Here is a 12,533-nt window from a genome sequence, read left to right as displayed (position 1 = left end):
GGAGGCCAAGGCAAGAGAATCCCATAAGCCCAAGAGTTAGAGGTTGCTGTGAGCTGTGACGCCATGACACTCTACCCAGGGCGACATAGTGAGACTGTCTTAAAAGAAAAAAAAAAAAAAAGATACATACAGTCTTTAAAGAATTATGCATCCTTTAGCTCTTTCCTTGTTAGTGTATAAACTGTTGAATAATATAGCATTCTATGGATGTACCATAGTTTAATAATTTTCTTATTAATGGGCATTATTAAGCTGTTTCTCTAGTGTTTTGCTTTTATAAATGGTACTGCAGTCAGCTTCACATGTACTTCTTTGGATACAGGGCTACTTTTTCCACTAAGTTAGCTACCTAGAAATGGAATTGTCTGGTTGAAAAGTCTTTGTATTTAGAGTATTAGGATCAATAAAGTGAAGTAATTTGTGGACATCATAGAATTGCATACTTTTCCATTTGTTAGGTAGGGGCTTATATTTCTGGGTACAGTGGCTTATGCCTCTAATCCCAGCACTTTGGGAGGCTGAAATAGGATTGCTTGAGACCAGGGGTTCAGGACCAGCCTGGGCAAGATCTCATCTCTAAAAAACCCATCTTTTTAATTAGCTGGGCATGATGGCAGTCATCTGTAGTCCTTGCTACGCAGGAAGCCGAGGTGGGAGGATCCCTTGAACCCCAAAATTCAAGGTTAGTGATCAATGATCATACCACTGCACTTTAGCCTGGGTGTTGAACCAAGACCCTGTATCTAGTACTAGCTCAGCTAGACTCAGGCAGGACAGAGTACAAGAGCTAAAAATCAAGGGTTCTGGGGCCAGGGAATTTGTGCTTAAATCCATTCTCTACTTTTGACTGGATAGGTGTGCTTTTTAACCTCTCCAAGTCCTATTTTCCTCATCTATAAAATGGAAATAGAAATAGTATTCACAAATGTTTGGGAGAATTAATTGTGACGCTGTATGTAAGTTGCCCAGTATAGTTTCTAACCCTTAGAAAGCATTCCCTAAGGCCAGGTAATGTGGCTCACGCCTGTAATCCCAGTACTCTGGGAGGCCGAGGCTGGTGATTGCCTAAGCTCACAAGTTCAAGACCAGCTTCAGCTAGAGTGAGACCCCATCTCTAAAAATAGCTGGGTGTTGTGGCAGGCTCTTGTAAGTCCTAGCTACTCAGGAAGCTGAGGCAAGATAGTCACTTGAGCCCAAGAGTTTGAGGTTGCTGTGAACTGTGACACCCTAGAACTCTACCAGGGTGACAAAGTGAGACTCTGTCTCAAAAAAAATAAAAAAGCATTCACTAAATGTTGGCTGTGCTTATGACATGATCATCAGTGCAGTTAGCCCTTCTACTACTTCTACTCAAACACTGTGCTCTGTGTTTGGGTTAAAAAGATAAATAGTCAGGCGGCACTTTTGGCTCAAAAGGGTAGGGCACAGGCCCCATATGCCAGAGGTGGTAGGTTCAAACCCACCCCCCACCAAAAAGAAAAAAAGATGAATAGTCTGTGTCCTTTAGGAAGTGTAAGTTGGAGAGTTTAGCACTTAAACAACTAGCTGTAATTAGTATTAATGGAAGTATTAATAAAGTGCACTGGGAATAAGTCTAGGCATCATACAAGAAGAGGTCTTATATTAAAGAGGCCTTGAAGTTTGGAGAGGGAGTAGGGGAGGGTATTGCCACAAGAAAAGCGGTAGAAACAAGGAAATGCTCCTAAGTTATACTGAGGATGGTATGTTTGTGGTCTGGATCTCCATAGACCAGTGCAGATAGAGCTTTAAGAGCAAGGATAGATAGGAATTGTATTGAGTGGAATATGAAATTATAACTATACAATTAGTATATCATTGTGTTTGGATATCAGAAACCCTTAGCCTATGGAAGAACTCAAGAAGACAAGAACTGTAATTTAGGATTTAGATGGAAATCTAGAGAAGATATGGGAGATATAATGTTGAATTCTGGTGTATCTTAAAACAGTGTTTGGAGGAGTCCTTGAGAATTCTTTGAATTATCTGAATGTTGATTTCTGGCATTGGTATTTATAATGGAGCAAGATCCTTCTGACTGGAAGGGATACTTGGAACACCTCTCATTGCAGTATCATCTAAAAGAATGCCAGTATTCTCACTGATTGGGGAAGCGGGGTGAGAAGAGACAGAGGAAGATGACTTATACAATTAAAAGAGGATCAGATGGATAATAAAAAAAGATTAATAAAAATAAATTTAAAAAAAAAAAGAGGATCAAATGGTACAAAGAATTTTGCCCTGCCAAAATTGTACACAAACAAAATGTTTCATGAAAACAGGTACAATGAAAGTTTTCTGATTCTTTAAAGCAGTGCTGCTGAGAATGTGCAACTCTCAGAAGCCAATAGATTCCCAGAGACCAGGACAAGATGTTTTACCTAAAAGACAAATTGTATATTGGGCTGTAGGACTCATGAAACCCTTGCCTATTTCAGACGCTGACCGGAAAGGAGATTGAGATTGACATTGAGCCCACAGACAAGGTGATGTATACCCACACCTCTTATTGCTCTTCTCCTTGCTATATACATTTGAGTATGCTTACAAACTCGGTCCTTTTGCTTTCCTGGTATCTACATACCCCTTGTTCTTTCCATTTCCATGGTCCTACCCCTAAAGCAGTCCAACTACTTGTCCCTCTAAAGGTGGAGCGAATCAAGGAGCGTGTAGAGGAAAAAGAAGGAATCCCCCCACAACAGCAGCGGCTCATCTATAGTGGCAAACAGATGTGAGTTTAGAGTGAGAATGAGAGCATGGCAATGTTGTGTGAAGATGAAAAGGGGCAAGTTCTGGAGGTGGTTTAGATCTGCCTATTCCTTGTGGTACCTTGGACTCTTTGGTAATGTGGTGAAAACTCTAGGCCCCTCCTCAGAGTGAGTTTTTTTCAGGTATAAAATTAAATACATAGAACTACAAAGGAAACTAATTATCAAATTAGTTATCAGATTATCAAATTTAAATATCATTATCAAAATACTGAAACAAATTTGTGATACAGTAATATATGCTTCCTTATAATAAATGAGATCTAACAGCGCGTCTAATAACTACCATAATTTTGAAACATTTTCAAGTTACCTATAAACACTTATAACATGAATATGATCTAATTTCCATTGTTAATAAGTTACTCATATTACTAATACTACTGTGGTTTTTTGCCTGTGTTTAAAATTTAAAGAAATACTAAATTTCAGTTAGGGGGATAGTAAAACTAAAGATGGAATTTTTTTCTGACCTTCATAGGCCCTCAAAGAGATCCATGAAATACCCTGATGGTATTTTAAATTTTTTTTCTCTTTCTTTTCTTGCAGGAATGATGAAAAGACAGCAGCTGATTACAAAATCTTAGGTGGTTCAGTCCTCCACCTGGTGTTGGCTCTGAGAGGAGGAGATGGTCTTAGGCAGTGATAGGCCCTCACTCCATTTCACCTCCTTACCCTGTCTCTCATAATGAGGCATCATATATCCTCTTACTTTCTGGGACACCAGAGCCACCACCCCCTCCCCTGGATGCCTAGTGTTGTGTGTCTACTGGTGGGAGACTATGAGGACCCCAGGATGCAGTGTTCCTGGCCCCCAGCGCCCTTTCTGGCTATTGGGTTTTAGTTTGCAGTCATGTGTGTTTCCCTCTCTTATGGCTATGTCCCTGGTTGTCAATAAAATATTTCTTGGCCTCCTGGAATCTTTATTTTATTGTACAAATGTGACAAATCTAAATGGGTCCATTGTTCACTCAGTTATACTGGGCTGAAGGAGTAGGACAGTGGAAGTGATGTTGCTCATCTAAGGATTATCAGACTCTAGAAAAGCCTAATTCCAGTTGTGTGATGGAGCCAGTTCATACCAATTGCTGGCATCTCTTCCCAACTCCATGTTAAGTGACTTTGTGTTAGTAGCTTGGAATTGGCCATGATAGGAGTTTTTTTTGTTTGTTTTTTTGTTTGTTTGTTTGTTTTGAGACAGAGCCTCAAGCTGTCCCCCTGGGTAGAGTGCCATGGCATTACAGCTCACAGCAACCTCCAACTCCTGGGCTTAAGCGAGTCTCCTGCCTCCGCCTCCCAAGTAGCTGGGACCACAGGCGCCCGCCACAACGCCCGGCTATTTTTTGGTTGCAGTCGTTGTTTGGCGGGTCCGGGCTGGGGATTCGAACCCGCCACCTTAGGTGTTCGTGGCTGGCGCCTTAGCCGGTTGAGCTATAGGTGCCGAGCCCATGATAGGAGTATTTACAGAAATTGTTAAATACTATAAATCAGTTCCTCCCAGCAAACTGCATGTTACACATCTACCAGCATACTACTAATGTGGGTGGTTAGAAACCGGGAGAGGAATTCCCGCCCATGGTGGCTTTATTGGACATTTGGCCCCCATTGGAGAAAGGCCTCAGAGGCTTAGCAGATGCGACATTCTTCATGCTGGCATATTGCTGAGAGCTCTGGGTTCTACACTTCCAAGAGGCTGGTATAGAGAAAGACTGAGGAGTCTGACTTGATAAGAGGTGCTAGAAGAAAAGGCCCTCCTTCCTTGGCTTCTCTAGTGTATTAGAATATGGCACGGGGTGGTGCCTGTGGCTCAGTGAGTAGGGTGTCAGCCCCATATACCAAGGGTGGTGAGTTCAAACCCAGCCCTGGCCAAACTGCAACAACAAAAAATTTAAAAAAAGAAAAAAAAGAATATGGCACGGCTGGGTGGCGTGGAGAAGCAAGGGAGGATGCCTTGGAGAGGCTTGACCCTTGTGGTTCTACGTGCGTCGCTTTGGTTCTTTGCTGCAGTCCTCTCCCCCGCCCAGCATCAGAAGGCGCTACTGCGTGACAGCCAGGACCGTTCCTGAAGCCTGGTGTGGCGACGCTCTAGTCGACCTTTCTCTATGGCACTCCTTAACCGCCGGAGTTGCTGGGCTCTCTAAGGCTCAGGAAAAAACTCCACCTCGGGGTACAAATCCTGCCAGCGCTGGTCATGGTTCCACTCCCAAGACTAGCAGTCTTTGATCTGGGTAAGGCACGGGGCAGAGCTTCGTAGGGCGCCTTCCCTTTCCACACCCCAGCTGCAGCTGTCTAGTCCCTCATGCCTCCTGAGGCTGAACCTTCCTGTTTTTCCCTTCGGCAGATTACACACTCTGGCCTTTCTGGGTCGACACGCACGTAGATCCTCCGTTCCACAAGAGCAGGTGAGGCAGGAATAGGGAGGACTGGGGCCAGGAAAGGCAGGGTTAGGGAGGCGTGGCCTGGTCCGGCCTGAGCGCACCCTCGCTTCTCCAGTGATGGAACCGTTCGAGATAGGCGGAACAAGCACGTCCGACTGTACCCAGAGGTTCCCGAGGTACTGGAACGATTGCAGCGCCTTGGGGTGCCCGGTGCGGCCGCTTCACGGTAAGCAGAGCTACTAACAAAAGCTGTCAGCGTAATGCTGAAGGATGCATGCGTGATGAGACTTCTCGTGAATTCTGCAGGCTCCAGAATTTTAGAAGGTGCAGATTTGCAAGTGTTTGTACATTTATTCATTGTACTGTTTCCTGTATTTTTTTTTTTTTTTTGAGATAGAGTCTCACTCTGCCGCCAAGCTAGAGTGCCATGGCCTCATAGCTTACAGCAACCTCAAACTCCTGGGTTCAAGCAACCCTCCTGCCTTGGCCTCCCAAGTAGCTGGGACTTCAGGTGCCCACTACAACCCCAAGCTAATTTTTCTGTTTTTAATACGAGGGTTCGCTCTTGGTCAGGCTGGTCTCCAACTCTTGAACTCAAGAGAGCTTCTGGCCTTGGCCTCCCAGAGTGCTAGGATTACAGGCCTAAGCCAGTGTCTGGCCTCTCCTGTACCTTTTAATTATTAAACATTGGCTCAGCACCGGCTTTGTCAGGCAGGCTATGGAGTTGAATAAAGGCCAAGATGCCTATCCATCCTGAAAAAACAGCAAGTTGATTTCTCCCTGATTATATACTTCACTCGTGGTCCAGTCCTTCACTTTCCTAATCCCATCTACTACACCTTTTTGCAGGACAGGTGAGATAGAAGGAGCCAACCAACTACTGGAGCTCTTTGACCTTGTCAAATACTTTGCTCATCGGGAAATCTATCCAGGCAGTAAGGTCACACACTTTGAAAGGTATGTGGAGATAAGGTAGGAGCAGGGAAAGAGCACCAGAGAGGCTTGAGGAACCACGATGCCAGCTTGGCTACCCCTGCCCCATCTTGCACAGGTTGCAGCAGAAGACTGGAGTTCCTTTCTCCCAGATGATCTTCTTTGATGACGAGAGGCGGAATATTGTGGATGTCAGCAAACTGGGTACTGAGGGGTTTGGGAAAGCCATTTGGGGAATGAGGAGAAAGGGTTCCTTCCTAGGAGGGTTAGGTAGACATATACAGGGTGGATAACCTGCATGATAGGTGGCACCAACAAAAAGTGAGAGTAATAAAGAAGAGCCCTGAATGTCTGATGAAATGTGACTTTTTTTCCTTCTAGGTGTTACCTGCATTCATGTCCAGAATGGAATGAATCTTCAAACCCTAACTCAAGGGTTAGAGACATTTGCAAAGGCTCATACTAGGCCTTGAGGTCCAGCCTGGTGAATGAACCTCACTTAAGGCCTAACACTGAAAAGAAATCAAGACAGCATTTTCAGGTGCATTTGTAGTTTATTAAATTGTATTTGTGTGTGACAGAAGAGATCTTACCCACAGTGCGGATGGTTTCTATTTTTCTAGCCTGTGAACTGGTTCGGCTGTCCTGAAATGCGAAGACTCAAGTAAGACATCATGCTGCATGAGGTTCTGCCATGTAAACTTGTGGCAACCCGAGGACTGTGATCCCTTTGGGCTGGAACCCATACCACCCTACTTTCTCAAGCTCTGTAATAAAGGGCATAAAGAACTATCGTACTTGGCTCAGCGCCTGTAGCACAGTGGTTATGGCGCCAGTCACATACACTGAGGGTGGCAAGTTCAAACCCTGCCCAGCTAAACAACCGCAACATATATAAATAACCGGGAGTTGTGGCGGGCGCCTGTAGTTCAGCTACTCGGGAGGCTGAGGCAAGAGAATCACTTCAGCCCAAGAGTTTGAGATTGCTGTGAGCTGGGACGCCATAGCACTCTACGGAGAGCTACATAGTGAGACGATGTCTCAAAAAAAAAAAAAAAAGAACTGTCCTACTGGTCCCATATTTTGGGGTGTCATTACACTGCTTTTTTCCCTCCGGGGTACAAATACATAACTGGTGTGGGCGTGGGGGGCACCTTTTCACGTAATAGAAAATGAAGGGGCCGCTTTATGAGAAGCGGGTCGATCTGGGGCTGGTGGCTCGGGTCGCAGGATAGCGGTGGTCTTGTTTGCGCCTGTTGATGATGTCGCGGCGCCCTAAGGAGGGATTGGCTAAGGCTGGTGACTGCTTGATGAGATATCACTCTCCCAGGAACTAGGCGGAAGTCTGGAGGACTCCGAGGGGCGGAGGCGGGAGAGGCAAGGCTGCGATGAGTGGTCTCGGCAGACTCTTCGGGAAGGGTGAGCCTGGGCGGGACTGGTCCGCCAGGAGGTGCTAGCCGAGCGGGGTGGGAGAGGAGACCGTGGCGACACTCAGCCTGAGCGCGGCGCCGGGACGGGGAAGAGACCCAGGAGACAGGCTGACCCGAAAGCAGATGAGATGGCGGAGCAAGGCTCATCTCCGGTCCAGAGGCCTGCCTTGTCAGGGCGCCTTCCTCCCGTCTGCCGCCTTTCCCTGCTCCCTGAGGGAAGAGCTCGAGGTCTGGGAGGGGACATGAGTGAAAGGCTTGGCGACCGTGCTGGCTCCCACTGTTAAGGCGTGGGGACGAGTTTCCTGCTCTCTTCATCCAGTCCTTTCCAAAACTTTGTTCTACTTTGTGCTGGGCAAGAGGGATCTAAGGTGAAGAAGAAAGACTGCCTTCTTAAAACTCATGTTTGGTGGGGAAAGACAAGCAAAATCAGGCCTTTACAGTATGGTCTAGCAACTCAATGACGGATTTACTCCTGAAAAGCCAGAGAAACACAGGAGTAGGCATTGGGAGTGGTGACCAAGAAGGCTAGTGGTTTGCCAGGTGGAGAACTGAGGTAATCCGGAAGCAGCAACAGCCTATGAGAAACAGAGGCAGGCAAAAGTATGTGTATTTAGGGCAAAGAGAAGTTCTGACTGCCCTGTTGTGTGTGTTAGGAGGAGGGAAGTATGGATAGAAAGGTAAACAAGAGCCAGATGGTGAAGGACCTTGTTCATTTCCCTGAAAAGTTTTGCATTTTATCCTGTGGGCAATAAAGAGTATAGAAGGATTTTAAGCAGGCAAAGGTCGTTAGATTTTTATTTGGAAAAATGACTGAATATAGAAGATGCAGAGAGAAATTGAGATCTGATTTTTTTTTCTCCAGCTCCCTGTACTTCTTTCAATTTGATCCTGTGGAGTCAAAACCTTGAACATTTCCTAAGACAGCAAATAGAACAGTGATTATCAAAAGTGACTGGAAATTGCTGGGTGCGATGGCTCACACCTGTAATCCTAGCATTCTGGGAGGCTGAGGTGGGAGGATTTTTGAGAGCAGTCTGAGCAAGAGTGAGACTCTGTCTCTCCTAAAAATAGAAAACTAGCTGGGCATTGTGCAGGGCATCTATACTCCTGGCTACAGAAGCCTGAGGCAGGAGGATTTCTTGAATGCTTAAACCCAGGAGTTTGAAGTTGCTATGAGTTAGGCTGACATCATGGCCCTCTGGCCTGGGTGGCAGAGACTCTGTCTAAAAAAAAAGAAAAAGAAAAAAAATTGACTGTAAATGACTTGAAAGACAGTTGGAATGGTGAAAAGAATTTTGGCTTGGGATGTCATACTGCCACATTTCAATTCCCACACATTCTCTTACTAGTTGTGGTTTTTAACATCTTTGTGCCTGTTTTCACATTTGTAAAGTGAAGATAGTACATTAATTATAAAGAATTAATCAGGAATTAGCAATAACACAGTGAAGTGCCTAGCACACACTATGTACTCAGTGATTGGCAGCTAATATTTTTCCTTCACACAATATGGGCCTGCTCCATTGAACTCTTCAGGGAAGAAGGAGAAGGGGCCAACCCCTGAAGAAGCAATACAGAAACTAAAGGAGACGGAGAAGATACTGATCAAGAAACAGGAGTTTCTGGAGCAGAAGATTCAGCAGGAGCTACAAATGGCCAAGAAGCATGGGACTAAAAATAAGAGAGGTAATGAGGGAAAGGAGCTGATGGGAGGGTCAAGATGGGAAGCAGGTGTTTCTGACTCTGATATTCAGAGTGTGAGCTGGGACAGCTGCCCTACAGGCTTTGCGGAGAAAGAAAAGATTGGAACAGCAGCTGGCACAAACTGATGGGACATTATCCACCCTGGAGTTTCAACGTGAGGCCATTGAGAATGCCACCACCAATGCAGAAGTCCTTCGTACCATGGAGCTTGCTGCTCGAGGCATGAAGAAGGCCTACCAGGACATGTGGGTATGGGGGGAGGGACCCAGGCAGTGGGAAGCGTGGCCTGGTATTACATGTTGAATTTTAAGAGGCTCTCAGAATGTGAATTTATAGTATAGATACTTGTAGTGGGTAGATCTCTGTCAGCATCCTTGCTTCCTATAATTTTCTTTTGCTGCCTGGAGCATTCAAGGTAGCAAAGATAATTTCTCTAATTCTTTTTTTTTTTTTTTTGCAACAGAGTCTCAAACTGTCATCCTGGGTAGAGTGCCATGGTGTCAGAGCTCAACAACCTCTAACTCTTGGACTCAAGCAATCTCCTTGCCTCAGTTTTTCTATTTTTAGTAGAGACAGGGTCTTGATCTTGCTCAGGCTGGTCTCAAACTCATGAGCTCAAGCAATCCACCTGCCTCTGCCTCCCAGAGTGCTAGGATTACAGATGTGAGCTACCGTGCCTGGCGATTTCTCTAATTCTTAAAGACCTTTGGGGAAGGAAATACAACCTATCCTCTCCAGTGTGGCTTCTTGCTACTTTTTAGCCCAGACTTGCCTCTTTATAATTTTCTAGGGATCTCTTCTGCCTGATAGCCATAGACTTATCAGTGTGAGGCCACAAGGCAGGCAGGAGGAATTTCATTTGTATGAGACAAGAAAGAGGGGTTGTTGCCTGATTTCTTGGCTGTGTATCTTGTCCTCAGGGACATTGACAAGGTAGATGAACTGATGGCTGACATCACAGAACAACAGGAGGTGGCCCAGCAGATCTCAGATGCCATTTCTCGGCCTGTGGGCTTTGGAGATGATGTGGATGAGGTGATTGGGGATGCGGGGCCAGGGAATATTGGAGGAAGCATGGGACTGTGCAGAAGAAACACCCAAGAGAGGAACTCCCAAAGCAGTATGTTTTTGTACATGAAGTTTGCTTTCTTCATCTTGAACAGTCTTATCCTATATCCAGGATGAACTGTTGGAGGAGCTAGAGGAACTGGAGCAAGAGGAACTGGCCCGAGAGTTGTTAAATGTGGGCGACAAGGAGCAAGAACCCCCAGTCAGATTGCCAAGCGTACCCTCTACACATCTGCCTACAGGGCCAGGTATGTGGGCTTCTGTTGTCTCAAGGACTTGACAGGGTGGGAGAGTTATGGGGAAAGGTTATTCCTCATCCATCCTGCCTCAGAGAAGCCAGGCAGAGAAGGCTGCTGCTGCAGTTGTGCAGGTTGTTGACTGCATTAAGGGGACACCGCTAGAAGGGAATGGGGACTGAAATCCAGCCTGTGCCCCACTCAGCAAGCTGTGTACCCTGGTTTAAGGCTGCAAATGCTGGGAACAAGAACCAACTTTATTCTAATTTGTATAAGGTATTGTGGGAATGAGCAGGAGCCCAGCAAGCAGAAGGACCACATCTTTAGGTTCTTTGTTGCAGAGAGAATTCAGCAGGCTCTGAGTGTCACAGCAGGGAATGATTGGGAGTTGCTGAGGCTTTAACATTGCTTCTTTCTCTCCCTGGGTATCCTTGTTCCCGAAGCTCCCAAAGCTGATGAAGATGAAGAAGCACTAAAGCAGTTGGCTGAGTGGGTATCCTGATGAGTCTGAGCTAGTCGTCTTAATGCTGCCTTTCTTGGCCTCTTTTCCTTAAGTGCCAAGTGCTAAGCTAAAGGAAGCTTTGTGGGAAGGTCCTGCTGAAGGTAGTGATGTGACCCTGTTTGAGAAAGGGGTTTGTTGCCCTCTTCAACCCTGGCTGCAACTCTGAAGAATGTTAACTGTAAAAGGAGCCCTTGGGCTCCCTTCTCTTTGATAGCACTTTTACTGCCCATGTTCTCAATAAAATTGGGCAGTGGAACCCTGGTGTCTATACTGCTTTGTCTTCCCCTGAAACTCTTCTGGCCTGTGGGGCTTTGTTTCAAGCAATGAATAATAATGTGAGTGATGAAGGGGAGTTGGAACATAAGTGGGCATTTCCAATATCTTAACCAATGTTCCAGGCAGACACAGTTTCATCCTTCATGTCGGTTTGCCCAGTGCTGAGGTTGAAGACAAACTGCTATTATTATTTATCTTACAACCATGTGGAGCCCTCATCCCTCTCTCCTAGTCGTGCCTCTGCCTCATGCCTTGCAAAACACATTTTCAATGATAGGGAGGGAGTATTGAGAGATGGAAGAAGAGGATAGTTTTCCTTTATCCTGTAGTTAATAGTTTTCACCACTAGAAGGCTTGGTTTGTCATTTCTGTGTCTGGGAGCAAAAATGCTAGGAACTAGAGACTCCCTGATATTGTATTGTTTCAGTAATGGTTCAGGTGACACTGGAGGAAGGAAAAGAAACAAACATACTTCATACACTATAGTACCCATATCTAAAAGAACAAACAGTCCGGGCGAGGGGGCTAATCCTAGCACTCTGGGAGGCCAAGGTGGGTGAATTGCCAGAGCTCAAGAGTTCAAGACCAGCATGAGCAAGAGCGAGACCCATCTCTAAAAATAGCTGGGTATTGTGGTGGGTGCCTGTAGTCCCAGCTATTCGAGAGGCTGAGGCAAGAGAATCGCTTGAGACCAAGAGTTTGAGGTTGCTGTGAGCTATGATGCCACAGCGCTTTACCAAGGGCAACAAAGAATCAGTCTCAATAAATACATAAATAAACAAATAAATAATAAAAGAACAATGTTCAGCCCAGCAAGCAGAAGGACCACACCTTTAGGTTCTTTGCTGCTGAAAGAATTCAACAGGCTCTAAGTGTCACAGCAAGGTATGATTGGGAGTTGCTGAGGCTTTAACATTTCTCCTTTCTTTCTCTGGGTATCCTTGTTCCCAGAGCTCCCAAAGCTGCTATTATTTGTAATAAAAAATAATAGTAACTTTGGACTACAGACAGGCAGAGCTATAGTCAAAGAAGAACAACCAGAGATTTTGCTCCAGTACTTGAACATTTAGATAGCACAAAGATGAGCATGTACTTACTTGGAGTAATAAAGCTTTCCAAAATCAGGCATTAATCTGAGCACCCCCTCTCCCATAAACTATATTGTTATACCATAGACTTACACAGGCATCACGATTACTTACAGGCTCTTAGCAGCAATC

At 45.5% G+C, this 12,533-nt stretch overlaps 3 protein-coding genes across 3 annotated transcripts in view; all 3 read left to right on the top strand.

Moving 5' to 3' along the window:
* Positions 1-3,706, top strand: part of NEDD8 (neural precursor cell expressed, developmentally down-regulated 8) — a 12,343-nt gene extending 8,637 nt beyond the window's left edge. Inside the window, exons 2-4 of the mRNA XM_012812817.2 lie at positions 2,457-2,504; positions 2,667-2,749; positions 3,336-3,706. Coding sequence (XP_012668271.1) covers positions 2,457-2,504; positions 2,667-2,749; positions 3,336-3,432 — 228 coding nt within the window. The 3' untranslated portion in view covers positions 3,433-3,706. The remainder of the gene's footprint in view (positions 1-2,456; positions 2,505-2,666; positions 2,750-3,335) is intronic.
* A 1,222-nt stretch (positions 3,707-4,928) lies between these two features.
* On the top strand, positions 4,929-6,695 carry LOC100958347 (magnesium-dependent phosphatase 1). The gene is made up of 6 exons (XM_012812816.2): positions 4,929-5,014; positions 5,128-5,188; positions 5,280-5,390; positions 6,014-6,121; positions 6,216-6,301; positions 6,479-6,695. The coding sequence occupies exons 1-6, from the start codon at positions 4,978-4,980 to the stop codon at positions 6,568-6,570; spliced, it is 495 nt and encodes a 164-aa protein (XP_012668270.1). The 5' UTR covers positions 4,929-4,977; the 3' UTR covers positions 6,571-6,695.
* Positions 6,696-7,332: 637 nt separating this feature from the next.
* CHMP4A (charged multivesicular body protein 4A) lies at positions 7,333-11,288 on the top strand. The gene is made up of 6 exons (XM_012812815.1): positions 7,333-7,516; positions 9,064-9,213; positions 9,299-9,476; positions 10,152-10,266; positions 10,412-10,547; positions 10,979-11,288. The coding sequence occupies exons 1-6, from the start codon at positions 7,486-7,488 to the stop codon at positions 11,035-11,037; spliced, it is 669 nt and encodes a 222-aa protein (XP_012668269.1). The 5' UTR covers positions 7,333-7,485; the 3' UTR covers positions 11,038-11,288.
* The last annotated feature ends 1,245 nt before the right edge of the window (positions 11,289-12,533 follow it).

This window comes from Otolemur garnettii, unplaced genomic scaffold (assembly GCF_000181295.1).
Source record: "Otolemur garnettii isolate 467f Iridium unplaced genomic scaffold, OtoGar3 scaffold00225, whole genome shotgun sequence".
Classification (NCBI taxonomy): domain Eukaryota; kingdom Metazoa; phylum Chordata; class Mammalia; order Primates; family Galagidae; genus Otolemur; species Otolemur garnettii.
This window is presented reverse-complemented; position numbering and strand designations above follow the sequence as displayed.

Excerpts from the sequence above, each read along its gene's own strand:
- LOC100958347 (XM_012812816.2), top strand. The coding sequence starts at position 4,978 with ATGGTTCCACTCCCAAGACTAGCAGTCTTTGATCTGG. Across the intron at positions 5,015-5,127 it reads ACTAGCAGTCTTTGATCTGG|ATTACACACTCTGGCCTTTC; the intron begins GTAAGGCACGGG and ends TCCCTTCGGCAG. Across the intron at positions 5,391-6,013 it reads CCCGGTGCGGCCGCTTCACG|GACAGGTGAGATAGAAGGAG; the intron begins GTAAGCAGAGCT and ends ACCTTTTTGCAG.
- CHMP4A (XM_012812815.1), top strand. The coding sequence starts at position 7,486 with ATGAGTGGTCTCGGCAGACTCTTCGGGAAGG. Across the intron at positions 9,477-10,151 it reads AAGAAGGCCTACCAGGACAT|GGACATTGACAAGGTAGATG; the intron begins GTGGGTATGGGG and ends TCTTGTCCTCAG. Across the intron at positions 10,267-10,411 it reads TTGGAGATGATGTGGATGAG|GATGAACTGTTGGAGGAGCT; the intron begins GTGATTGGGGAT and ends TCCTATATCCAG.